The following is a 27,564-nucleotide window of genomic DNA, read 5'->3' as shown; positions in this document are numbered from 1 at the left end:
CTATTTCAAAAACTACACTGTCAAGAGCTGCTACAAATAAACGAAAATATAAATTCTCGTTAATTTAAGCTGCTTGTAGCTCGTACTGATGCCGCGCTGCTGTAAAATACGAGAGATACCTTTGGATATTGCAACGAAAAGGATTAAAACGTGTTTAAAATGGAATGTTTGATTTGCTTTTTGTTCAGAATGAAAATTTTATTGAAAAACCCTGCAGAAAGAAAAAAAGCTACACGCTTATGTGTATTCTCGATTTAAGAGCTGTTAGCTCGACTCTGATTTTGAAAAGTGCAAGGTTTCATACGAATAACGTATTTTTAATATGTTCCTATTCGAAGATCGTAGGAAGAAGGTGTAAGTGCATTTTTTAACGTTATCATCTAACCAGAACGGAATATTTTAACATAAAATAGTTGAAAGTAGAAGAGACACGTAAAGTCCAAAGATATAATTTAACTTATCTATGGATCAATCTTAAATGGAGACAGGATGTACATATGTAGATATCTTTATTTGTAAAATCTAATTTAATTCATAAATTACGATCTCTTATCATCTGCGATCTACCATGCAATTTCGGGGATATGAAAGATGTGCGTAATTTCATATCTGCAACCAATTAAACGAGTTACAGCGAAGATAAATTACATTGGAAGACGAATAGGCGAAACTTTGGTTATAAAACCTTGAAATAAAAGATCGATCCGCGATAAATATTATTTCCAGAATTTCAATCGATTAGTTACCTTATAACGTATTTTTAGCATATTTTAGGAAAATTCATTTCTACGAATTGCTTTACGAAACATACTGTATACGATAAGACATTGTTACTCTCTCGTCGTGTTACAGAAATTCTGTACCAAAATATTTTTCGAACGACATGATACTGTTACGGCTACGAACGTGATTAAACGCGGTCGAATCGAACTTCTATCAACGAGATTTCCCCGAGTGATTTTCTAGCGTCAATGAAATTTACACTGCGAGTAAGCAGCCGTTGAAAGAGATTACTTGGGAAACAGGATCAGAGAAATGAAACGCATCGAGAACGTCGCGGTTTCTCCTTACTCTTGGCCGAAACCGCAACAAACCGCGAAACACGGTTCTCCTCGTTCTTAATTTAGTTTCTGTTTATTCTACTTTTACAAGAAGCAACCGAAAGCCAGACTTAACTTCGACGCCTTTGCTTCAAATCCAATCCGTTTCCTTTCGTTCGAAGGATCCAATCCGTCTCGTGGCAAACTATCAGTTCGCAGCTTCCGCTGCAATCCCAGCGCGGCCTGTACTCTATCCACGTAGGTACTATTTTCTCGTGACCAATGTAATTCCTTGATTCCGTTCGTCGTATCGAAATCCCTTATTAATCTCAACAATTGCTGTCGCGGGAAACGGCGATCATGTACTGGCCGCTTTCGATAAAGTCGAGCAAGAACTTAAGCTAGACGCGTTAACGATTAGTTAGCGTTTAGAATGTCGATAGAATAATCCTAGGATAGGAGGACGTATACCGATCGAAGGATTTTCTGCCTACCATCTTTCCTCGTGGTCCTCGGCTTTTCGTACGAGTGTATCGCGCTTTCGTTTACGCACCACCGTACGTATTGTACTTTTTTATTTTCGTCTACCGCAGACTCGGAATTCCATGGTTCCTTTCGTCGAGAAGCATTTCAGCCAGCCTTGTTCTCGTTAGTGATGCACGCGCGATATTTGGATATTTCCGTATCCGCGAGGAACGTTCAACGATCTGATTTTCAGAGAATGAGAATACAGCGGTGTATTCCTGCATCTGTCTGAAATCTTACGCGCGACGCTATCATCGAATTTTACAGGTGCGTGCGAAGGTAGTCGCGAAAAGTTCATTGTCGTATGCTTATAAACTCATGAACATGGTATTTCTACTATTTTAATCTGTTATTTTAACGAAGAACTTTTTCGTATTTGCGAATGTAACATTAAAAAACTGTTGAAGTAAATATTTCTCTGTTCTATTCTCTATTTCTCTGAAATATCAGGAAGACACGTTTCTTTTTCTCGTTTCCTTGGAAAATTATTCATTTTAAAATAATGCAGAGTAACGTTTTATTTATATTAATACGTTCGAAGGTTTTTACTTGTCTCTGTTGTTTCAATATTTTTCGTAGCTATAATGTGTCAAGCTTTTCATCGCTTAGGTATTATTTATTTGTATATTGTACACGTACACATTGTGTACAGTTTGTTATAAAATTGGTGATGTTATTATATAAAGTCCATGGCGAATGTCTGGATAAAGGCAACGAATAAAGTCGAAAATTAAAACATGTAAAAGTTATTTGTTACGAGCAGGCTTTCATGTACGAAATATGCAGTTGGTAATTGAGTAGTATTTTTCAAAATAATTCATCGAATCGATACATATCTCTGTTAATAATACCAAATATCAATCTCAAAATCGCGTTTCAATGTATTTTGACAAGATACATACGGCCACATGTATATTTCCTTTATAGCACATTTTATTGTAAATAATTCTCATAAAACCTGACAAACTGCGGTACGTTATGTCACTTTCATATTATATATTATTTTACGCAACTGTCTTTTGTTTAGTGTCTTTTTAGCAAAATGGTGTAAAATCTTTCAAAGACAGAGAAACCTTGAGAAATCGTATATTAAAAAATTGTTATGATAGTTCTGAAATAGAAAAGAGGTATGTAATATTTCTCAAAATAAGTACACTTTTAATATATGCAAATCGCATTGTACGAAATATTATTGAAATCAATGTAATATCGTCACTGTGTCTCCTCACTTTGTCAAATTTGTTCGTTCTTTTTCCTTTGTTCTTACAACTTAACGCTATCTATACGCGTCCAAGTCGTTTAAGTCAATTTTCCAGAAACTCCGAGCTGTCGCTAAAACCAGTTGAAGCTTGGCCGCAGAGTTTTTAGGGAAGATGAATTTCGGAAGATAGGATTGTTAAACGATCGCGGTGAGTAGACTCGTGGACGGCACGTTTCTCCTTTATCTTTTTTATAGGTCAGTTATATTTCAGTGTCCGAACTATCGGAAAAGCGATCTTAGATATCGAGATCGCTGTTCGTGGATCGGTCTTCGGTCTCTGACTGTTCCATCTCTGACACGCTTCACGGTGTTTCTCTTTCAGCTTCCTATCGTTTCGTCATCGTGAAATCGCCCGACAGGGTAGTTTCCATACGGTTTCCATAAAATTACAATTCACAGCGCAGTGTCTCCAAAATTTTACGTTTCGATTCCTTTCGATGTAGTCTTTTTAATTATTATCGCAGAGCCTTCGGTTGCCGAAAAATGTTGAAAAGATTTCGAATGAAATTGTTAGATGCTTAAACGGCGGATTTTCAACAGAATCCTAATTATAAATACGCCGGAGAAGTCAAGTTAAATCGCTTCACACGTCGCGAAATCGTTCAAGTATCGCGATAACGTCGCTATCTTTGCACATGTACACACACATACCAATTGCTGGTAAATACATCCAAAAATCACCTTCGATCGCGAACCCTTTTGATCGATACTACAACAATTATTGAAAAGTTCGCATGGAATGGAAGCAAGGATTTTTTGTTTTCCTTTTCTCTATACACGTGTTCTTAGAATCGACGGATAGCAACAAAGCAAATAGCAGAAAACGTTGTTATTTGTCGTTCGACACGAATAAATTTAGAAAGGAATTTCTTCTCGCGCTATATTTAATTTATTCGCTAAATTTTTGTCGTCGCTTTGTTCTTTCCACTGTGCATTTCGTTTAGGAACTAAATTCGATTTAAGACTGGAATGTACGTATCGAGCAACGTCAATTCTTTTGTACGCTTGCGCTTTGTTCCTGTTTATCGTGTCATCTCTTCCGAACGTTTCTTTTCAAGTATTCGACCATCTGACTGACTTTAATTTTCACTTACGTTAATTTATTACTGCGATGTCAAAGTCAAAATGTTTGCGGAAATTATACATGCAATTCGCGCTACCAGTGTGCTTGTTTGCTCGTAAATACTATATTTGAATGGGAATACATGAAAAATTCAACAGCTCTGTTGGAACAATTTTAAGCAATAAACACCAGGTATATATTTACAATTAAAATGAATTATCATTCTCTACCGCCGAGTGTGTTTATAATTATGTTTAATGCTCTTAATAACAAACACTAATTTATTATTGTTAAGCTATTGTCCATAAATCCATCAAAGTGTAAATTACGTATGACTATTATTAATACAATATGAAAATTAATTCATAAAATATTTATAAAATATTAAATATGTCGCTACAAATGGCAGTAGTCTTGCTTTTCTTAACTTAATATTTTAGATTTTTCACTTTGAAATTATCGTTATCTAATTTACTTATTGTTTCTCAGTATCGTTCTTCGACAGAAATCTCTAGATTACCGGCATAAGAACCATTTGTGGCGCATTTGTCAAGTTCTTTCAATTTTGAACAGCGTAAAAATTACAACTTTACTTGAAAATCGTGTAAAAAATATATGATAGATCTATCTTTGTTGATTTCCTGACTTTCATCTTTTTTGATGGCTACACCCTTGAAATAAACGCCAGTAATATCTACATACGTATGGTTATTCTAATACGCTTAAATTAAGAAACGATCTGTTAGTCAACTATTAAGTACATTATCCTCTACTTTAGAGTGACGCTATTTGTGACACGACCAATTTATATGATCTCGTTAACGTAGGGTATCACCGTGAAATAATTTGGAGGATCGAGCTTCACCCGGTAGTCCACGCGAGACAGTCGAATAGAGTTAATGAAATTAAGATTTTCGATAGACTTAACGTGGATTATTTCCTATTATCACAGACGTTGCGTACATCGCTTCTTGGCATTGATAACGGCAAAGAATAAAAAGAAACTCATTTGTCGATCATCAGTCGTTTACGTTTAGCGTCGTGTATCGTTCGCCATCGTTTAGTCGTTTTCAGGCAGTCGTCAAATGCAAGTCGCCTTGACGTCGCGTCGTAGCTTATACGGAAGTCTTTTTTCTCTCGTTACTGCCATTATTAATTTCTTCCTCTTCATTTATCAAGTCGTTATTACGATTAAATCGAGTCCTTTCAAAATCGATCCGAGTACTACAATAATAAGAGATCATATTTTTCTAAACATAATTGGAAAAAGTAGAATCTAGGTAGAAAATTGCTCTACCTACTAAATATTACAACGACTATCGTACTTTGAATACTTAATATATTCTTGCATAATACGTGCGCGTATCTATGGTATATCTGTGCACCTTGAAATTTCCCATAAATACATGAAAATCCGCAGTCCGCTAATGACTCGTTTGCAAAGGAGGTGTCATGAACAACGAAGGCATGATGTATGGGGTCGGTAACCATGAAAAATGTTCGCGGATTTACGACATTAAGACTGACTGCCATGTATTCGTCAATGTATATATGTATGTCGTAAGGTTAATTAACGTGGTCGTGGTTCTTAATCGTGGGGCATCGCCCTAAGCGTATTATTTATACATTCCACGCGATTCCCGCCGGTAATGTCTTTTGCTCTCGTTTTAACCAGCGAATTCCGTCTTTCGAACGATGCTTGCTTAGCGGTTGTTAAATCTTTCGAGTATTGCATGTTTCCTTTCGAAGCGATCCAACACGGGGAATGATATTTCGGATATTTCGCAGAAAGGAGTTCGGTATTTTAGATTTTAGAGACGCGCAGTACTGCTGGCGATAAATGCGAAATTTTATTACCCAGTAGTAAATCTGTTATGTCAGAAAAGTGGAGTTCTGCGAAGTTATGCGAAGATGGACGTGGAAAATGTACGGTGAGGTGGAAAAAAGGCGTTAAATTTTATACAACGTTTGTAGGTACGTGCATTACATATGTAGAATGTTCGAGATCAATTGAATTATTAGTTATTGAATAGTTAATTTTGTTACTATATAATTTTGTAATTATATGACGTTATTGCGTGATAATTTATTATGCAAGATGACCTGGTAATAAATTTGTAAGAATCTTTATCGAATTGCCTCTAGACGGGTAAAATGGTAGTGTTGTCATGTAGTTTCGACAACGAATAAAAAATAGTTTAAATCAATTAAGAAAAGTAGGATGGTATAACAAAAGGAAAAATGTTTGAATAGCAAGTGGTGGAGGAAAGAGGCAATTGTAATAAGAATAGAAACTGTACAAGCAAATGCGTGGGCGTTGCCGTTGGACAAATATACAGCAAGATTTATCGTTAAAGACAAAAGATGGTAAATGACGAGAAAGCGTAAAAAGGAGAAACAAGAGAAACGAAAGCACGAATACCAATTTCAAAGACATTAATGTCCAGGATTAACGATGGAAATGTTGCTCCGTTGTTGCGATAAATTTACGAGCGACGCGAATTTAACGATGAAGTGTACATTGTGGATTCCTTGTTTTTAGTCTATCCTTATGTCCGTAAATACAAAGCATGGTTACATAGAGCAGTTTTATGATAATTTAAGCGATCTCATTAACAGACCATACGATGGTTTAATCCAAACGTATTCGTATATCGATATATTCAATTCGCGTTGTATTTTATTAAACGAAAGAAATTAAAATACCTCTATTCGAATCTATTTTAAATATCGATAGAAATAACTAGCGCGATTAGCTAACTTACCTTTAATCCGTATATTATAAATTTATCGGTTCCGTCTGCTTAAAATATTCTACACGGTATATCGCGTCCAAAGCATATGAAACTATGCGACAAACTTGGATACCTGCTGCTCACGCGTATCCCGAAACACGCTACGCTTTAGTTTAAACTGCATTCTCGATACCGAGATCCAATCGTGGCAATCGATCGAACAGAAGATCCGTTTACGGCTTACACGAAAAGTCGGTGTAGCTTAACAATGCCAGGAATCCACCGTAATCGTCATCTCTATCTAACCCTTAATCGAGAATCCTTTCTCACGAGCATTATTTATACATTCCGCAGAATCCTGCTCCCTTTATTAGCCCTTCCTCAGTAGCTCAGTTTCTCGCTTAAGCCGTTTATCGTTAAAACCGTGGCCTGGTCTTGGCGACCGATGGAAAGCACGAGATTGCCAACGGAGCGCGTCAGCCGTGACCTGATAAAACTGATTTCAGGTTACCGCACGAGAATCACCGTTCACGGTACCTTCATCCTTTTCCTCGTCCTTTCTTACGTTTTTCCTCTTCTTCTTCTTCTTCTTCTTCTTCTTTCGGTTTGTACGCTCCTTATCCGCAGCCATGATCCGTTCGTTTCCCCTGTTCTTTCTTGCCCGTGTGAACCAGCACGAAAAGGGGAGGCTCAGGACTCAATACGCGACTGATTGGTCCGCGCGATTGTCCGTGGCCTACGATTGTCTCCGGAGCACGAAGAAATCCAAGAAGAAGAACGTCAAAGAAAGCGTTCCTTTCAAAGGGAAGAAACAGAGCGCGAGGGGCGAAAGGAGTAGAATATGGGGGATGGATGGGAGAGGGTTGGAAGGGGGAAGCACCTTCCTTGCGTTTTATCCTCCCGAAGCCGGATTCATTGGTACGCTTCTGACGCCCGGATCTTGCCGCGTTTCACTCGGAGTCAACGTTCGGTAAAAACGCTGTCGATATCAATCGCGTGACTGGATGCATCGACGCGACGCGTGACTGAATCCGCCAGCTTCTTGAAATAATTACGCAGAGATCGTATTCTTTCGAGTTATCGATCACTGATGCGGTCTGCGAGCAATAGAACAGATCGCCCGAAGCTTTTTCCTCAAGTTACGTGAAAATTGGATTTTTTAACAATTTCGTAAAGACGATTGACGATCGGTCTCTGCTCTATCGGCCAAGCTGTTTGAAATTGTATCGCGACTGACTTGAATTTATTAAATCTTACATCGTCGCTATGTATATTGCAACGAAATATATATCGATATTGATTCGTCAATCGTACGACGAAGGTTTAGTTCATTTGATAACGTTACAATGCATTTTCGTGATGTTATTCGGAAATAATCTGCTCCAATAATCTACAATAACTGTTACTATGTCTTATGTATTTTTTTAAGTCCGTTATTTCTATTAATTTTATTTGAACGGCTGGTATACCTATAGGGAAGTCTGGTTGTAATATTCTCCGCTAAAGGTATCGCACGGTTACAATCTACATCTATTTAATTGTACTAAATTGCAGTCTACTCCAACTACAATCACGAGAAATATTTACTATACCGAATGATTCAAGAATTTAGAATCTTGCGGCTGGATTCCGCACATCGGTAAACTGAAATTGCTTTATTAAACGGCAGTATTACGATATATACGTATTACAACGTACAAGTATTACAATATCATAAAGCGCGATTCTTAAGCGGTTACACACCGCATTTGCTCAGTTTCTGCTAAAACCTCTTAATCCTTTACCTTTGGCGTTTACTAACTTTCCAAAATTCCAAGATAATTTTCGCAAAGGAATACTCATCCCCTTCCTCCTCGCTTCTCAGCACGATACTACAGAATATACGTAGCATGAATCAACATTTATAATATATCCTACGTATCACTACAAACATCATTTTCTTTGCTTCGTTCAATATACATACGTACTATCGTCTTATTGAATATTAGTCAATATTTAGTAGATACTCGTATAGTAATTGCCTGTCGTATTCGTGCGTATTAATCCCGTATCGACGAACAAACACTGTACTATTGTTATTACTTATTTTATTTATGTATCATATTTCTTTAGAAACCATTCGGTTATTTATACTTTCAATATCAAACGTTTACGTCACTGTCTAATGGTTGATTCTCGGTTATTTTCGATTCATCGCGCTTATGACTATGATTCCCTACAAGTTTTATAAAATACCTTACAGAAGCTCTTCTTTTTACATCTGTCTCGAAAAATGTAAAATTACGAAAAGTACAATTACGTAGAGTTAGAATTACAGAACAAATAGGGTAAAGTAACGATTATGAAACAAAAATGGTTGCTTAACGAATATAATAAAGATTAAACGTAACGAGAGAGAAAAATAAAGTAAAAGCGCGATATAAAGGAAACGGTTGATTGGAAGGAAGCAGGAATCCCTTTCTCCTTTTTATCCCTCGGATCCGGATTCATTCTGTAGGTCAGCCGCCTAGCCATCGACTTGCTATTTCCTATAACGTTCTGACTTTTATACGTTTCCTGGCCTCGAACGTTCGCGAAGAAACATGGCCGGCATCAATCGTGATGAACGAGCGTGATTCTCGTCGATGAACGGCTGGTCAAACTACAGGGACCGCGAGATCTTCGAAACAATGATCTACCGTGTGCTTCTACGTCACGCTGGCCTCTATGAAAGCGAAACGTTCATTTTGGCAAGAGAATCGAACCGAGGAAATTCCTTTCGCGTTCCCTATCCAGCTGCCTTTGTCGTAAACGTATTTCTTATTTTTCATCGAATTTTTGTTGGGTTTCTGTAATGAATTGGTTGAAAAAACAAGCTCTCGTTGGCGCAGAAATATAGGAAAAGTAACTTTATATTTCGATAGTTTTTGAAATATCAAAGATGCATTTATCTTTATATTTTAACGTATATAATGTATAATGTATAATGTATAATATTCGTAATTTTAATACATTGTGACTTTTATAAAAATTTCTTTGTATCGTTCGGGATTTTACAATTGTATCGATTATTGAAAATACAAGGAATGTGTGAAAAACTAGAACGATTCAAATATGGTAAATTTAATTAATTCGATATTTGCTGCTGTAAATATTTGCGATTCAAATAAAATCGATCAAAAGGGATTATTTTCACCGTTGTGCGCTCATCGTTTTCTACTTGAAAGACACCGCATAAAAGTGGCTCCTCCCTTGTTAGCGAGCATCTTATTTTCTACACGTATCCTATACTTTTGTTTCTAGAACTACTCCCTTATCTTCACAAATAACTTCCTTATCCTAAGTTATATCGCAAACCCGTTCCACTCTTTGTTTCGCATTTATTCCTTATTTTTATCGTTGCCCTATCAGATTTCTTTCTCTTTCTCGTATAATTCCTATATTTTATCACTATCCTTCCTCTTGTTATCTCCGTTGCTTTTCCTCGTTTCGCACAAATATTTTTGACTCTCGAGGTCTTTTCATTTTTCTTTTATTCGTTTCATATTTTTCTCTTCCACTGTTTCTTCCTCCTCCTCTCGTCATATTTCTTTCTTTGCCTCTCCCTATTTTCTTTTATTTTATCTATTACAATATTTTTCTAGTCATTTTTGTATCGTATTTTTCCTCCCTTTACCTCCTCGTCTCTTGTTTCTCGCTTATTCTTGCTCGTCTTTTTTTTACAGTATTCCTATATTATCTTTCCACCTCTGTTTATTCTCCCTTATGCTTTCCCCTACCTCCCCTTTTTTCTATCCTCCGTCCTGTCCCTTTATCTTAGTCGCCACCAGTTCTTAATTTTCCTTTCTTCATCACACAGCCTCTTTGTATCGGTACACCGCAACGATTTAACGTCGCGATTCGATTCCTTCGTACTCGGGTTTCAAGATCTACTAAAATTCTTCTATTAAGAAGAATTCACGTTCGTGTACGCGCATTACGCGTATTTAAAAAGATACATATCGATATACAACTACGAAACAACTCTACTAAAAAAAATCGTATCACTTTTGCCGACTTTATTTAAAAAAAGAAAAAACTAATTAGAGACCTCAAATAAAACGGACGACAAAGGAGCCTAATAGATTAAATGAACATTTAATTTTAGATTAAATTATACCTTTTATCGATTCTATCGATAAGTTTATCGCCTAAATAAATTTAACGTATTTCTCGTTATTTTTTACTTTATCCACAAATGTAGTAACAATGTTTGCCGAAAGCAAAGATTTGAAAATGCAACATTTCGTCGTTATAGACGGTCAAGACGAAACATTTTCTATCTCCGCGTCTCGATGCTCTCTTTTTCCGTCCCTCGACTCTTTTCCCTTCTGCATTTTCCATTTACCACACTGTCTCCGCCGTTTGTTATCCAGTCCTACGAACGAGCGCATATTCCAGTAGTATACTCGAGCATCGGTGCGCCTTACGATGCGATACGATGCGAGGAACATATGCACGGCCAAACATGGTTTCACGTATCGTAAGTAGTATGGCTATTGTATTAGGCAAACGAGCGCGAATACGTGCAATGTGTAATGTCCCGGAATAAGGGGACCGTACGGTTCAAATTGACAATTTGAGCCCCTTATATCATCTTTCACGGCTTTAGCTAGATGCAGGTTGGTTTATCGTCGACAAACGCGATACCGTTATTCACTTAGGCGTAATTTCACTGGAACCGGAGCAAGTAGAGTTCTGGCAATGGCCTATTCGACTACATCGATGTGAAATTAATTAATAGAGGAATCAACGCAACGAGGCGATTCTGTTGTTTACCAGAAATGTTTAATCGTTTAATTGGACATGTTACCCGATAATATTGTCTATTAACGAGTGACCCATTGTAAAAGTTAGGAGATTGACATATTTGGATGAAAAATCTAATATACAGATGGATAGAGCTTGCATGTTGTACATAGTAAGATTATGTAGGATTACCAGACGAGTTACATTAATAATTCACTTTCTATTTTATCTAGTATATTTATGTAAAAAATGTCAAAAGACGAATATGTGAGATACACGTAATTATTTACAATCGGATTGCGAAGCGCGTACTATGAAGATTATGCAACGATGTTTGAAAAATAATTTTCATAATCGTACAATATATAAAGATTGCACGTGCGAAAAATACGTGGTAGTTTAAAATTGAAATACGCGTTCAACGTAACAAATTACATATTGTGAAAATTTTATTGACGTATCCAGAAAACTAACTGTAAACATTTTTTACTAGAAACTGACGTTCTTGTCGATTCTTTTCATGATTCTCTTAGATATACACGAGCGTTTTGTATCGATTTATAGCAAGAACATTAGTCAGGACGCGTGACGGAACATTTAGTTTATGGCAATCGATATTTTTGAAACGTAACAAGAAGACGAGCAAAATATTCAGCTGTTCAAATCAAACAAAAATACAGTGCTGGTATCGCAGTTTGAAAGAATATTGTTTCTAGGAAAAGAACTACAGAAACTGTAGTTCCTATACAAGAATATCGATGACGCTGCACTGTACTTGTTACCCATCGAATTAACCTCGAGTAATTGGTTCACGAGGGATACCGATTGAAAGCACAATGAACAGTCAACGACGAGAAGCTTCCGAATTGTCTGCAGTTGCTGCCATGCGACGCACGAATGATCACGACGAATAGATAACAATGCGCTATCGCTTGTCGATGCTGCTTGCGATTGAAAGAACCGCGCGAGACTGTTCATCGATGATCAACATTAATTAAAACGATACTTCACGAATGCTTGGACATATCGCTTACAGTCGAAGAATTCGCACAGAGCTGTCAACTGATCGATTCTACCGATGGAACGAGCCTGTCTCCACGGAAGTTGGTAGATGTTGACGACTGGGGAAATGCAGATGGAAAGACCGTGAACCGATCGATTCGACTGATGGAACGATTCTTTCTCCACGAATGCTTGTAGATGTCGACGAGTCGGGAATTGCAGCTGGGACTGCTCTCTCCGAATGCCGAGAGATTGAAACGGTTCTTTGCTCCACGTTTCGTGGAGAAGGTGTTCGTCGTTGCAAAGGAGTTGTACGAGACTGTGCTTTCCCGACGCTGACAGAACAAACTATTCTTACTCAGCGTCTGGTGGAGAAGACGTTAATTATTCGAGGCTACGGTCGAAACTGTAGTAACATCGTTCCGAATATTTCAACGATATCGATTCTACGTTCACGAAACAAAAGTGTCGCGAATACGCACGCTGATCGGTTTTCGCTAAACGCGAGAAAGTGGTCGATCTCCGTGCTCGCTCGCTGAAGCGTCGCTTACCTAGGAAAAGGACGCGGCAATTCCTCCGGGTGTCCCTCGATCAGTCGGACTGTTACCATTTGCTAAATCAGCCTTCGGAAATAACCGCGTTTTTAACGCGCTCTACGGTTATCGCGACTACGGTGGACGTGGGAAGTTAAAAGCACGTACTGCTACGAATATCGAAGAGAATCGTCCAAGCTACTAAAGTCCCGTTCTCCGAGATAATATCTCGGCCGCAAAAGCGAGCGTCGTAAATCAGCCACGAAAATCCTCGCGTTTTTGTTCCTCCGCATGGAACAATCTGGAACAATCATCTTTGCCTTGTGAACTTGACGCGACAGAAATAAAATAATAGCTTGGCAATTGTATGCTGTTTCCCAAATTTGTCAGTGCATATATTATCGCTATTATCTTCTCTATCGGAAAAATATATGTAGTAACTGATGGATTCTTAGAGTAAGGACAAGTGATGATGGTAGAGTTCAAAGTTTAATGTATTTTAATAAGTGATATTCAATAACAAAAGGACCGACTACAATATCGTCGCACGCCGACTCACACTCCGTATCCGCTCAACTCGCACTCTGCTTCTCGACTGACTCTCTGGCCGTTGTAGCATTCTATTGTCTTTTGCTAGGCCCACCGCACACGTGTTCTGCAGACGCTCGTAGCCAGGGTCACGTAGGTCTTTTCGGCGAAGCTATTTATTTGAAGGACCCGGTAATGCATTGATGGAGCCGACAGCGCCTCGGCTTTCGTGACATTGTCTGTAGTTAGCTCGACGTTTTTTAGGCCCTTCTCCCCGATACTACATATATCCTACTCTTGTCATCGTTATCGACAAACAAGCCAAGTATTTAGACGTTGTTTGCTTCTCATTTACTCTTAACCCGTACACCTCACTGTGCATTGTATACCATCCTGCCGCCTTTGGTCACGCGTTGTTTGTCCAGGAACAACCCTGCGCGTTCATCCCTTATCTCAACCCCTTCGATTTTGGTTGTGGACATTACTACGGTAAACTCAATCGTAAACGCATCCAGAGATAATATATAGGAACGTTTGCAAGAAGCAGGGCGATCGCCTTCCGTTTACGCCTCATTTGTCTATTCTATTAGACTGATATAAAGCCCATTCTTCGTCGACGAGTGCCTTGTGCAACTACAAAGATTCCTAACTTGGACTATTTGTAACGAGGCTAACGAAAGTGAGCTATCTTCGAACATGATGAAAAAGTTCTATGTGTTTGATATTTGACAACGTTGATTTCTTCCACTTCAATTATTCGACGAATAAGTTGCGAAATGTAAGGTATAGCACCTTTTGTGCATTGCTATATGTAATTATGAAACTTGAATATAACATGATTCTCTGTATAATTTTTGTATTCTATGAATAAATTGTAAAACTTAAACTACAGAGAACATGGTATTAGGTTGATATAACAAGCACATGTAATAATAATTTTAATATGTCTGTGTGTTATTGCCGTTATTTAATTACGATAGTTTAATACACAATGTTAAAATTTCTGTCAATGTGACTGATGATAAATTTTCTAATATCGAAGTACATAGCGCGTTATAGTTCCTTAAAGCAGCCGCTACGCTATTCACGTGCAAAGAATTCCAATTATCTCGGCAGAAATCGTTTCCACGTTATTTACTTGAAATTAATTAAATGCAACATTTTAAAATTTGAAGTCGTAATTAATATCGTCTCGTGTATTATTACCGTAGATTGCAGTTATTAAAAATTACGCTGCCCTAAATTTTCGCACTACGGATAAATAAGATATTAAATTAATAAAGTGCAGCAGTCACCGTGTTAAATATTACTATGTGCCGAGTGTTATAACGCAATATACCGAAGATTCTGTTGACCCAGGTTTATACCACGATAACAAAAAATCGCTATTTTTTAGAAATAAGATTTTAGCGTTACGACCATTCGCGTATCAACAGTCAGACTTCGATCAGGTCATACGGTGAGGGGTACACGAGTTATTTAATGGATTTGCAATATCATGTATTTTTAACTTCTTAGCAGCACTTTTCCTTGACTCGATAGCCGAGACCCTGTCGTAAATCTGGAAATTTCGAAACGGTCATGCGACGATCAATTTAACGGTCCTCGCGACTTAACTCGCACCCTCTCGAATAGTTTACAAGGGCTGTACGTTCTACCATCTCGACGCACACCCTCGTATAGCGCTGGGCCTCGACACCCCTTTCAAAGGCGCAACGTACGATGGAAGGGAGAATACGAGGTACTAAAAATGCTTAAACGGCGTATTTTCAGCAGTATTCCAGTTACATGTACGTCGAGAAAGTTAAGTTACGTCGCTACTTCACTGTAAATCGCTTCATACGTCGTCAAACTGTTCTGCATTGTGACGATATCGCTATCTCTACGCACGTACATGCGCATACACATGCCAGTTATGCGTAAATACGTTGAAAAATTGGAAGGAATAAATCGCGATCAATTTATCTACCTCGATCGCGCATCGCGAGAGCGAACACGATCGGTTACACCCCTTCGCCGAACGTGACTCCTTTCGTTCGATTCTACGCTATGTCATCCAAATTTGCCAACTGTCCGTAGTCCGGTACATCGTTTCTAAGCACAAAGAAATTCTTTTGGAGAACAATCAGGAAATTCTGACGAACGATCGAATTTTATTCCAATTGTTCCAAACATAATCGAGCCTCGTAACTTGATTCAAGATACGATTGAAACATTTGTATAAACTGGTCCGTTAACGGTATCACGAGCGAAGCAGATCGATAAAAATTTTGCAGTACAAACTACGAGCAGCACAATGGTTCGTCGTATTTTCCTCCCATCAACGTTTTACGTTTGTTTTTTCGAGGACTATACTTTCCGTGGACCGAGAAGCGCAGAGGTCAAAAGTGGAAGAAAGTAAAATTGGCGAGACGGTAAGAGGGTAATACGAAATTGTGTATGGCGATACTCTATAAAGGCGAGCGGTAAGTCTTTGGATCGAAAGTTGGAAACGGTGTATGCAGGCCGCGTATAATGGCGGCGTGTAACGCGAGAGAGAACTGGCGCGCTTGATGCGGCGTAAAATCCAATTGCAACGGGTGAAGCTCTACGCCAGCATCGAGAAAAATGTGTCATACGTCGAAATGGTCCGGTCTATTTTTCTCCCCCACTCCTTGTTTCCCGCTTTTTACAATCCTCCTTTGTAACCTAAAAGCCTTAAAGTTTATTCGTTCGTTTTTCGTCACGGAAGGATCTCGGCTGTCGCGGTTATTCGCTCGCGCACTTCACCGCACCGGTTTCTACTTTGGAACGTCGACCGCTTTTACGCTTTCACGATGGAAATCACCCTGAAATTTCTCCGCGATTCGAAATGCCCACTCCTCTGTCTTATCGTTGTTTGACTTTTCTTTTGGATCAACGATCGGCTGAAATGTTTTTTGATGGATGGCGCGCAAGCTGTACGAGACAAATTGCTGACAAATTGCTCGAGTTTCGCGAATGGATGATAAATATACCTATGTAAATTTGTATAGCGCGTGTTTTCCTACATCGTGGATATGTTTTGGAAGAGGTGTAAGTTGGAAGGAACTTGCACTATCTTTTACATCAGGGCACAGCTCGCTGAGTTTGATTACCTCGAAATATGTCAAGATCCTCGTTCTGAGCAAGTTTTCCCTGAATACGTGTGTGCGTCGCTTGGGCGTAGTTTCCGAAATATTCACAAAGAAATTGCCGATTCCGATGAAAGTTGTGGACGATATAGTTTCTGAAGAAGTATTTAATCCGTATTTTTTACATCTATGTCGGATTAAATTCTTTCATTTTTATTTTACTTCTAGTGATACGAGTATTTAACTGAAACGCAGTTCCACTCTCAATGATCCACACTCGTAAGACGTTAGTAAAAATGCAGCCGTTCTTTCAACTAGAATTTTCGTTCGTATTTCCAAACGCAATCCATTTATATAACGTAGATTACGTAGAAAATAGCGAGCGTATTCCTTCGCAGGAAAATTTAACCGGTAAAGTTCTTCAAACATTTTGCTTTTCTTATGTGAAACTCCTGTCTGTGATAAAGGGCAACATAAGCCGTACAAGTATCTCTCAGAACGAAAGTACCTACTACCTTAAATGAGACTGCTTTGCTCCATTCTACGAGATTGATACAAAGGTCTGATTCCGTAAACGTCTCATAGTTGGATCACTTAGATTATAACATTCTCGTCGGTTTTATTAAATTTTGCTGTTTACGTTTATCAAGTATAGTTTCGTCAATTATATTTCATTTTAGAATATCCCCGACTATCTCTTTAAAACTGTCTTAACGGTTTATCAAAACGGGTGGTTTACTCTGTGAAACGACCTAGCGGCTAGTTTTTCCGTTTGCACCAAGCCCATTGTTTCTTCTGCTTATGCAAATAAAATTCTCAATTATATCAACGCTTTCGCGTGAAAGAAAAATCGTGCAACATACGCGCTTCTTAATAGGCTTCGATCCACGTTTGTTCTTTTCTCGCGTAGCTGCGTTAACGCGTGACAACCTCGTGTAACCAGCATCATCGTCGACCAGAACGCGTGTTTGCCGAGTCGACGTTGTTTTCCTGGGTGTCGTTGGGGACTATTGGGAAAGGATTGTTACCGTGTTTGCAGGAATGGCGCTGTTTACACAAGCGTTTCTCCTCGGAACGAGCATCGCGTCGCGTCATCGCGCGTTTAAATGGGCGCACGATAACAGTCGCAAGAACGCGTGCGTCCCTTGCAGTTGACGAGAATTCCGTTGGAAACGCGGACGTGTTTACGGGATTCTCACGAATTCGCGATAGCCTGGCAACTGCTCGTTATCGGACCGGTGCGGCAAGTTGTTGTTGTTCTTGGGACGTGATTCGATACTGTGTGCTTCTCGTGACGTGTTTTTATGCGAATGGCTTCGCATACTGTGTGATAGGATATTCAGGAAATTCTGCGGCTAACTATTATACGTAAAATGTGAACGTGGTGTCGGCCGTTTGAAAAGGAATTGTTTTAAATGTAATATTTCAATGTTGTAGAAAATTTGATACGCTGTCATTTACAGAGGGTGGTTGGTAACTGGTGGTACAAGCCAAAAGGAGGTGATTCTACGCGAAAAAAGAAGTCGAAAATATAGAATACAAATTTTTCTTTCGAGGCTTTCTTTTCGAGAAAATCGACTTTGAATTTTCGCTCGGTACGCGTGCACTTTATCGCGTCTCGTTATAACGGATCTCACTGTAGATCGTTGTCTCGATGGAAAAATTAAAAAAAAATTTTTTATTCTATATTTTCGACTTCTTTTTTCGCGTAGAATCACCCCCTTTCCGCTTGTACCACTAGTTACCAACCACCCTGTATATGCATAAAGGGAGTATGTACGCATAGAGATTGTTCACATTATTCATGATGTAATCGTTTGATAATGTTCATACTGAGCTCATCTCCTTAATAGATAAGATATTCGTTTACTTATTAATGATCGTGAAATGAAATTAAAAAATTATTCGATAGTGGCTTACAGGTATTTTGTACATCGTTTTCTTCGCATCTTCCTTACGTAATGAACATCGTGAAATGTACTTTTATTAACAAACATACAAATTACAAAATGCTATTTGATGCATTTTTATGTTGTATTTTATGTCCCAGGACACAGATTTTTCAATGTTCGCTAGTATGAAAAATTCCAATCGAAATATTGATTCGTTAATTTTCATCTTGAAGTGAAATAGCCGCAATTAAATTGCGAATTTAATAATTCATAAAAAAATAGAATGTTGCCTTTTAAATGTCTTATTATTTTGTCTACCATAAACGTATCATGTATTCAAAGATTCCATCTCGTATCTTCGTAGAATTATATTCAAAAGACGAAAACTAGGCGGGAACGTTGCAGTCTGATTTCATCTGTCCAAAATGAATTCTCACAGAAAAAATTTCTCGTTCGTATAAATTTAAATGCGTTCTACGTACGTGCAAGCTTTAGCTAGAATCGGAATTTTTTAATCTGACAGCATTCATATACGTATGATATTATTTAAAAATTATACGTAGATTTTTTTATTATAATTGCCATAAAATTATACATACAATATTATTTCGAATAAACAATTTCTTTCCCAACTAGATACAGCGACAAGCAATTATATGACGTAAGAGCACATCTATTATTTTTCTTCCTGACGCAATTGGCTTAAAAGTTAAGTGCGCGCATATGTACTATATTCGTATACTTGATACACTTTTATGATCGATCTTCTCAGAAGCAAATCTTCGATTTATTTTCCTCTTCGAAACCTCTCGGAATACTTTGCTCGATGATACGCGTTGGCGCTGTCTCGCAATAGCGCGATCACGCTATCGCGTCGTCAGACACCACGGAAAGAGAAATCATCGTTCTCTGTTAATGTCGCGTCACATTTCGTTTCTTAATAAGCATTATCGTCGATAACCGAGTACGTAACTCCGTCCGAAGTTTTCGCGGAATCCGATCAGGCCGATTTGCATTCCCATCGAATAAGATCGCAGATCCGTCGAAGCATCTGCGCAGCGTGGTGTTTCGCGACAGATTACGTCTGTTGAAATCCGCGCGTATGGACTTGTACATAGAAGGAAGCGGCTAATACGATGCATTACCGACCCGCGACACGAGGTCGCGTTTGCTTTGAATAATTATCCGAGAATCGGTGGTGTAGTCAGATACGTGATGCGCTCTAAGAGCGGATCTATCCAACTGCTTCGAGTAAACGTTGATATCCGCCCAAATACGCGTGTCGAATCCGTAAACGTCCGGTCCGACCGTTGTTTGCGCGTAGGCACCTCTTGCACCGATAACTCAGTGCCGCATTTATCCGGTTTGCTCGAACGATGGAAGTTCCTTGCACCGGTTACGCTTTTGTATAGCGTATCGTTGGTAGAAGGCCTATAGGAAGGACAGAGAGATATGGCAAAATTAGAAAAACGTTGACGTCGTGGTGCAACGATATGGAAGATACGCACGAGTTCGTACACTTTCAGAGATGCTTCTAGACTTTTTACGAGACACTTAAGAGTAAGGGCGAGACAAAGCTGATGCGTCGAAGAAGACACGAGAAAGATAATACCAGGAAAGGTAGTTGACGAGCAACTTTGTTTATTCGTTTCCGAGCAACTGTAACCTAACGACCAAATTGTAGTCGGTTTAAGAAAACTGATGAAATGTATTACAATTGTAATTATAGTTTTTTAAATAACGCACGATGTACTGTAAGACTGCCGTTAATATCGTTACGCAATCTCTACGAATTTGAGCACTCGACGCTTATTACATCGGCTTACCATAAATTACGAGAAACAGATGGAAACATGATCAGCGAATCGCTGGGCAACTCCGACTCGATCAGTCCTCCTAGGACTTTGAACATCCCGATCACTGTGATAGCCGAGGGATTAAGACGATGTTGCGGGTCAATGGAGAGATCAGTTCCCGTACTCGCGGATTGCTCGTATAGCGCGTCGTGAGTTTACGACATGGAAGACTGAGACTATAGGTCCGAGTAGTTCGTGTGACCTGAGAGAATGCTGACTTCCTGTTTGCATCAAGTGATTTCATTATCGTCACACGATCACGTAATAACATAGCTCAAAGTATTGTTTCGCGTCGGTGAATATCATCGATCGATCAGGAAGCTTTTGCAATGAAACTTTTTGAAACGAAGAGCGCGGAATGTAAAGGTCTAAATCTACTCTGCTTGAATTCCTTGGATTATGTATGTTATATATACACATCTATTTATATGATTTGTTGTATACGTACGTTGGTTTTAAACGTTACGCTTAGCGTTAATTAAAGTACTTGCTAATTGTTTCCAAGCATCTGTGGCTTGGATTATCGATTTGTTTGTATTGGGCGAACGTATTACGAATTATTTAGCATTTGACGATGTTCCGTATTTGTGGAGACAATATTACGTCGGTAGCGTTGCTAACAGGTGTTTGTTTTGTTCGGACGAGGATTAGATTGGATCTAATAATTGGATATCTTGTGTTCTATGTTGCCTGCGGATGATATTGTAGTTTGCTGTGTTTGTTAAATAGTGATTCGACGGATAAATGTAACAAGCTATAATTCATAAATGTATGAGATAGCTCGCGATAAATAAACGCCTCTAGTAATTTAGCAGCGACGCGGTAACGTGCCGTTTCAAAGACTAATGTTCACGAGCTTGTTAGAATAATCGCTAAATATTTGGATATTCCGAGATAATACTATATGTACGTTTGAAAAATATTTAAAACGAGTATAATTAGCGAATAATGAAGGCAAATAAAATATTAGGCAAGTTACCGGGACAACGAGTAGGTGGGCGTGTAACACCTCGATCGAAAAATTAGTTCTCGAAAGTTGCAACGGTGATATATGGTGCAAAGTGTAGCAAACTCACAGTTTTCCAGATATATATGTATTAAAAAATATATATTAATACGTACATACGTATATACATGCATGTACGTATAGATTATACATGTGTATACGACTTCTCTTTGAAATGTGTTAAATACTTGAAGCTAAATTCTTGCTTGCGCTAAAGCAGTCTCGTTGTTAGATATTTAGTGCCTATGGCTGTGAAATACGTCGTGTAATATGTGCTCGATGAAGCGTGACACTGAATTTTCTGTTAGAACGAACTTTTGAATAATTCTCTTTGGATACTGGACGAAAGAGTGAGCGATGCACTGAAAAAAGTAATACGAGCGAGTTGCGCATTTAAGATTCATAAGATGCAAATTATGGAAAATACATATACATAAATAAAGTACAGATGTCTCGACTATTTCCGACTATTTTCATGCTTATTCGAGACGCACAGATGCCACGAGAAAATGATGTATTAGAATTAAGATTGCAAAATAATATGGAGATAGTATTGTGATCCATTATATAAAAACAGTTCGATGAATATAAATATCTATTTTACAGAATTCTATTCTATTTTATATTCTGAATGTATATTTTTGCTAAATAGTTATTATTGGTTTAAAAACTTTTGTTTCGATGCTTAACGATAAAATCGTACCATTTCGCGATAGAATTTTTAAACAGATATAGAATCGGGTACATTTAAACATTAATTCAGTAAAATTATGGTTCTCCAATAATTTTCATATTCGTTTGATGCTTAATTAATACGTATAATGGATATATTTAAATTACGAGTTGAAATGCGTTTTGTGCTGTAATGGAAATACGCCGTGTCCTCTTAATCAATAGCTTAGTTGCATGAATGTTCCATCAACATTTGGAACTCATTTTACTTTTATGCTTACATTATGGTAATAATTCCGTAATCAAATTTCAGGTTTCTCTACGCTTTTAAAACGCTTTCTCTAATCAATTAATACGTTAAACGTAAAATACATCTGATCTCTTTCGTACGTTTTTCTTTTCGAGTTTCCTGTATTTATTAACGAAACCTCGTTCGTTAAATTCTGTTTTCTCGTGAATTTCTATTAACAGCCATAACTCGAAGAAGACGAAGCTTGCTTTATTTAAGAAGCTACCGATGCTACTAATGTAACTATTATTTTATTAAAACAAAACCAAACACGACATAATTTGGAGCATATTTGCTTGTTTAATCACATTAACATATTTTCCTTCGTCTATTATACATACATGTAAATGTGATTGAGGTATATCTATAATTACAAGTCATTTCCTGTTTCTCAATTGTTCCACGAGCCGAGAACTCGTGTCACGTTTCTAGAACGTCGTGACAAAGGATTTAAACAATTTCTGCCAGGTCACACGGACGAGCCCAGCTATTCACCGAGTTCGCACTTAAAAGGGTTAAATGCTAACAACACTATCGACGGAATCGGAAATATTCACGGAATATTAGTTTATTAGCTGAAACAAGTAATTAAAGTACGGAAATATTCTTACGAATTTTTTGATGAATCTTAAGCTTAGTTTCTAACGTTTCAAGAGTTCGAAGCGATCGAACGTTCTCAGTTCCTTTATATCGCGAGGCTACAACAAAGCCAACAAACTGTGCCATTCTCACGAAAAGAGTTCGCCCGCACCTACGGTACTCGACGTCTTCCATTTCCTTGGCTGTTTCTTGCTCGTCGAACGTTTCGTTCGATTCCGCGAGTCAGGAGCAACGAGGACGAAAAAACGGTGGACATTCATGCAGTAAATCGATAGGGTCGCGCGTGATTAATCTCCGGGGCCAGCAAGGGAGGCCAATTTCCCGAGTAGACGTTGTATGTAAGGACGACGAGGGAAAGGATAACGAGGTTGGTGCGCGAACGGTCAAGAGGCGGGTGGTGGCCAGGTGGCGGGACGATTGATGAGGTGGCTATGAAAGCCAATAAAATCGCGACGCCGCGGCGGCTCCCAGGACCAGGGACATAAATCGGTAAGTAGACCGATTAATTGGCCCCGTCTCGGCTTGTACACCCACTTACGGCCGCCGCTGATCGTACGTGTGCTTGTACGAACTTTTGTTGCCCCGACCTGCGCCTCGGTCCCGAGCTCCGGCCAATTTGCAGTAACTCGGCTCTCGGTCAGTGACTGACTAAAACTGGAAATTCGCGGTTGCGGTAAGAAAATATACGGGATTCAGGATTCTCGTTGTAGTAGCCTGAATCTGCAGATACGGCGCCGTTTACTACCTACAAGTTGAATTAGGAAGAAAATGTATGTAGCCGCGTTACACAACCATATGCTGCGAGAAGATAGATTCGAACTGCAGGTATTTCTTTGAAGATGAAGCAGAACGTTTAGGGTAACTGGTGTGTTCCGTGCTTGGTATATGGACGAATATATGTATATAAAGTAGGAAACTGGCAAAACCTTTTTCATTTCGATATTTTCAAAATAAAGATTCGCAGACGCGAAGAAAGATCCAATTATCATCCGTGTTACATGTCACGAGAAATCAGGATCGCTTGCCTTCCTCTTATACTCTCGTCCCAACGTGACAAGCGGTAAATGGCAAAAACTAAATCATCTTTTATGCCAAGTGAGAACAACACGAAGAAAGAAACCTCTTGAAATCCCTCGGTTCCCAGCTTAGAACACCTGAACCACAGAACGAAAGAATTAAAGAACATCAAACAAAGAGGGTGGTTCAAATCCGACGCTGTACCGTGGCAAGAATACGAGCGAGTCAGGTAGAACCGTAACAGCGTGAAACGCGTGCCCATAACTTGGAAACGTCAAGACGTTGGTCCTAGTAAGAAACCCATTAGATATTCGGAATTACGCTCGTTTTTTACGCGCAACTGAGTGTTCGGCAATAATATTTGTTAGGATCACGTCCTAATGTTCCTGAATATCACCAATAATCGTACAATATGACGGTACTGGGATTATGAAGGAGTGACACGTGTTAGATGGATGATTATGGGTTCCTCTTAAATGAAGTACGATACTTTTTTATTGCGATATATATTTCGGAATGCCGTGGTTACGATGGCTGTTCTCTGTTTTACTATATTTGAAAGTTATGAATTGATAGCTAATAAGGTTTGACCTAGTAGGTGAGTGAGACTAACGAGGATAGGTAACGCAAGCATGCGAGGATAGGTGACGGCGTATAAGCAGCGGAAAGTTAGAAATGTAGCGTGATGCGAGAATGCGATTAAATACGGCACTTAATTAAGGTTATTTGATTTCTTGATGGAAATAAAATGTGCCTCGGAGTATAATATCGGTGAACGTGAAGCTTGAATAATATATGTGGTAATTTTCAGTACCGATGCTGAATGTGTCGGCGGTGGCTGGCTTCAAAGCTCAAATACCTTGCGACATCGATCCAGCGAGTAGAAGCGAGGTGGTGAGCATGGTTTTTTGGTACAAAGACGAAAGGGACGGCGAGCCGATATACAGTCTAGATGCTCGCGGCAAATCGATAGCTCAGGCGAAGCTTTGGTCAGATTCATACGTATTCGACGAAAGGGCGACCATGAGGACGAACGTGGATCCCGCGAAATTGGAGATCGATCCCTTGGAGGCAACCGACGCGGGCGTGTACAGGTGCAGGGTGGATTACAAAAATAGCCCGACGAGAAATCAGAAGGTTAACCTCACGGTGATAGGTGAGTGTGTTCTATCTCTCTTTTTACAGTGTATTTCATCTCTCTCTCTCTCTCTCTCTCTCTCTCTCTGTTACTCTTTCCACTTGATGATCAATCGCGATTAATTGCTTTCATTCCGAAACTCGATGCTATCTCGACGTTGTCGCTTTTAATTTCGAACTTTTTAGTTTTGTAGCTCGCCTTTTGCTCGTTTTCGGTTATTTCATGAGATTTAGTTTTAACGCCTGGAATTGAAAATTCCGCGGATTAAAAGAGAAATGTCAGAGAATTTTATTAGCCGAACAGATCCGACTTTCTTCGTTGCGACAGCGACGATTGTCGATAGCTAGTCACCGCGACGTGAAAATGTTTGTTCAATCGCAAGTACAGATGCTAGAAAGACGATTAATCGAAATTTTGTTAGCGTGTTTCATAGATGAGAATGTATCGTTAAGCTTTCGTATGTACGTAATCGGTTTTCGCTTTATATCTATTCAGAATTGTACATTAGAACGAGATACCGATTAAAGCGGAGTTATTTTAACGAAATGAAGTTTTCATCAGAGAAACGCCATCTTCGCATCTGTTGCTTTGTAACCGTGCGATCCGAGTCACCATCGTTACAAGATAAAGGGAAAGCTTATTTTTATATAACATTTTCTATAACAAGTTGTACAGTCGTAAACATCCAGGATAGTACGTACGACGTATCGTCTTTATTCGATTGCAACATATAAACATAATCGCGTTGTTGAAACTCATTATGTTACGAATATCTTGTTACTCTTAGACACCGACGCGATGGTAACGCGATTTTCACTTAATTAATTGAACACGGTACGAGAGCTCGACAAATATTACATATTATGGCAATTTCGTGGCGTCGCTGTTATGCGGATAAAGAATCGTTCGTTTGTATATTTTTTTTTAAGTAACATACGTCTTCGTTTTACGGAGTGTCATCTCCAGCAGTTTTATCATGCGCGTATGCAGCGTGTACTTATGCAAAAGCCATTTTCCCGTAATTTAGCGCTGTTTCGTGGCGGCAGGATCATTTATGGCGTTTAATTACATTCATCTCGTTAATACCAGATACGGTAGATTTCACAGTTTCTGTTTCTAGAATAAGAGATGGCATCTAACGACAAAATGTAATAAACAAAGCAACGGAACGTTCACTGTGAGATTAAGATATCTAGAAATTTTCCTCTCTTCTCTCTAATTGCTCTGAGGTTAATATAACGTTGATCTATTTAAATCTGCTTAATAAAACAGTTACTTTGTAACGCAGACACTTGTACGATATCATAGATCAGATCGTTGTACAAATCGTAGATGTTCGTACAATTGTTTAGCAAAATTCTCCGTATAGCGCGAGTCGCGCGATCGAAGCAATTAAAAAACCATTGAAAATAAATTTCTCCGTAAGCAAATAACGTGTGCCGGGGAAATCGTTCGAAAGATTTAAAGAAGAAAGATACTCGCGGTATTATGACTTACGTAAATTCGTCCTTACGACAGTGCCACCGAACAAGCCTGTGATTTACACCGGGCCGGGTAAAAATTTGGCCAAGGTATTGCAGCCCTTTAACGAGGGTAGCGAGTTGTCGTTGTCGTGCGAGGTAATCGGAGGTTCACCGCCACCCAAGGTCACGTGGCATTTCGAAGAGGAAACGGACGACACGTACACGTTGGAACACGGGGACACTACGATAAATCATCTCGACATCACGAACGTCACCAGGAAGTTCCTCAGAGCTAGGCTAATTTGTCGGGCAAGCAACACGCATCTCGTTGCTCCTCTAACTTCCGAGATTATTTTGGATATTAATTGTAAGTAAGAAACTATTTCAACTTGTTAACTGTCTTACCGAATGTTTAGCTTCCGTAAAGAGCTACGTCCTAATTTGTCAAAGTTTCCAGCTTATTAATAAACCGCGGTGTTTCTGTAAACTTTGCGATGATTCAGATACTGCATGTCGAAATACGGGATTAGTCGATGAGCACTCTTGCTCATCGGAGTTGTGCGTCGCTTTGACTTGTTACACAGGGTGCCCTATACGATTGAGACAAGCTACGTACATTTCAAATAGCGATATACGTGTACGCGTTATATTAAAAATGTCGAAATTTTATTAGCACCGTAACGAGAGCCGACTATCGTGATTACGTCGATTAAATTTGGAACAAACGCGAGAACATGTTCCAGCAATCGCGGCACAATCGGCGATGAGGTGATTATACGTTGAAAAACGATAAAACGGAACAGAGAAAACAAAGAAAAATAGAGAGAATACAGTTTTTTCGCGTGATATTTCGTTTTCGAGAAAATGCAGTTTGAAAATTTATTCAGTAGACTTGGACCTGGCTAATTCCGGACTAGATAGGAGCAAGTAATGCAATATGCATTATTGTATACCGCGTTATAAGAAGAATTCGAATAGTACGCGTCGATGTGATACGACAACGAGTGCACTCAAATTTATAACGAAGATAACGAATTGGTTATTTTATGGGGAGGAAAATATGACTCGAAGAAAATGAGATTCCA

The 27,564-nt window shown here is 38.9% G+C and overlaps 1 protein-coding gene across 3 annotated transcripts in view; it reads left to right on the top strand.

Moving 5' to 3' along the window:
• The window catches only part of LOC126871920 (hemicentin-1-like), a 104,444-nt gene that overhangs the window by 66,163 nt on the left and 10,717 nt on the right, over positions 1-27,564 (top strand). For 2 of the 3 annotated variants that reach the window (XM_050631282.1, XM_050631281.1), the window contains 2 exons: positions 24,690-25,034; positions 26,535-26,846. In XM_050631282.1, the coding sequence (XP_050487239.1) occupies positions 24,695-25,034; positions 26,535-26,846 (652 nt within the window). In that variant the 5' untranslated portion in view covers positions 24,690-24,694. Of the gene's footprint in view, positions 1-22,364; positions 23,351-24,689; positions 25,035-26,534; positions 26,847-27,564 lie in introns of those variants that run through there. The other variant, XM_050631283.1, reaches the window with a different exon arrangement.

Source organism: Bombus huntii, chromosome 12 (assembly GCF_024542735.1).
Source record: "Bombus huntii isolate Logan2020A chromosome 12, iyBomHunt1.1, whole genome shotgun sequence".
Lineage (NCBI taxonomy): Eukaryota > Metazoa > Arthropoda > Insecta > Hymenoptera > Apidae > Bombus > Bombus huntii.
This window is presented reverse-complemented; position numbering and strand designations above follow the sequence as displayed.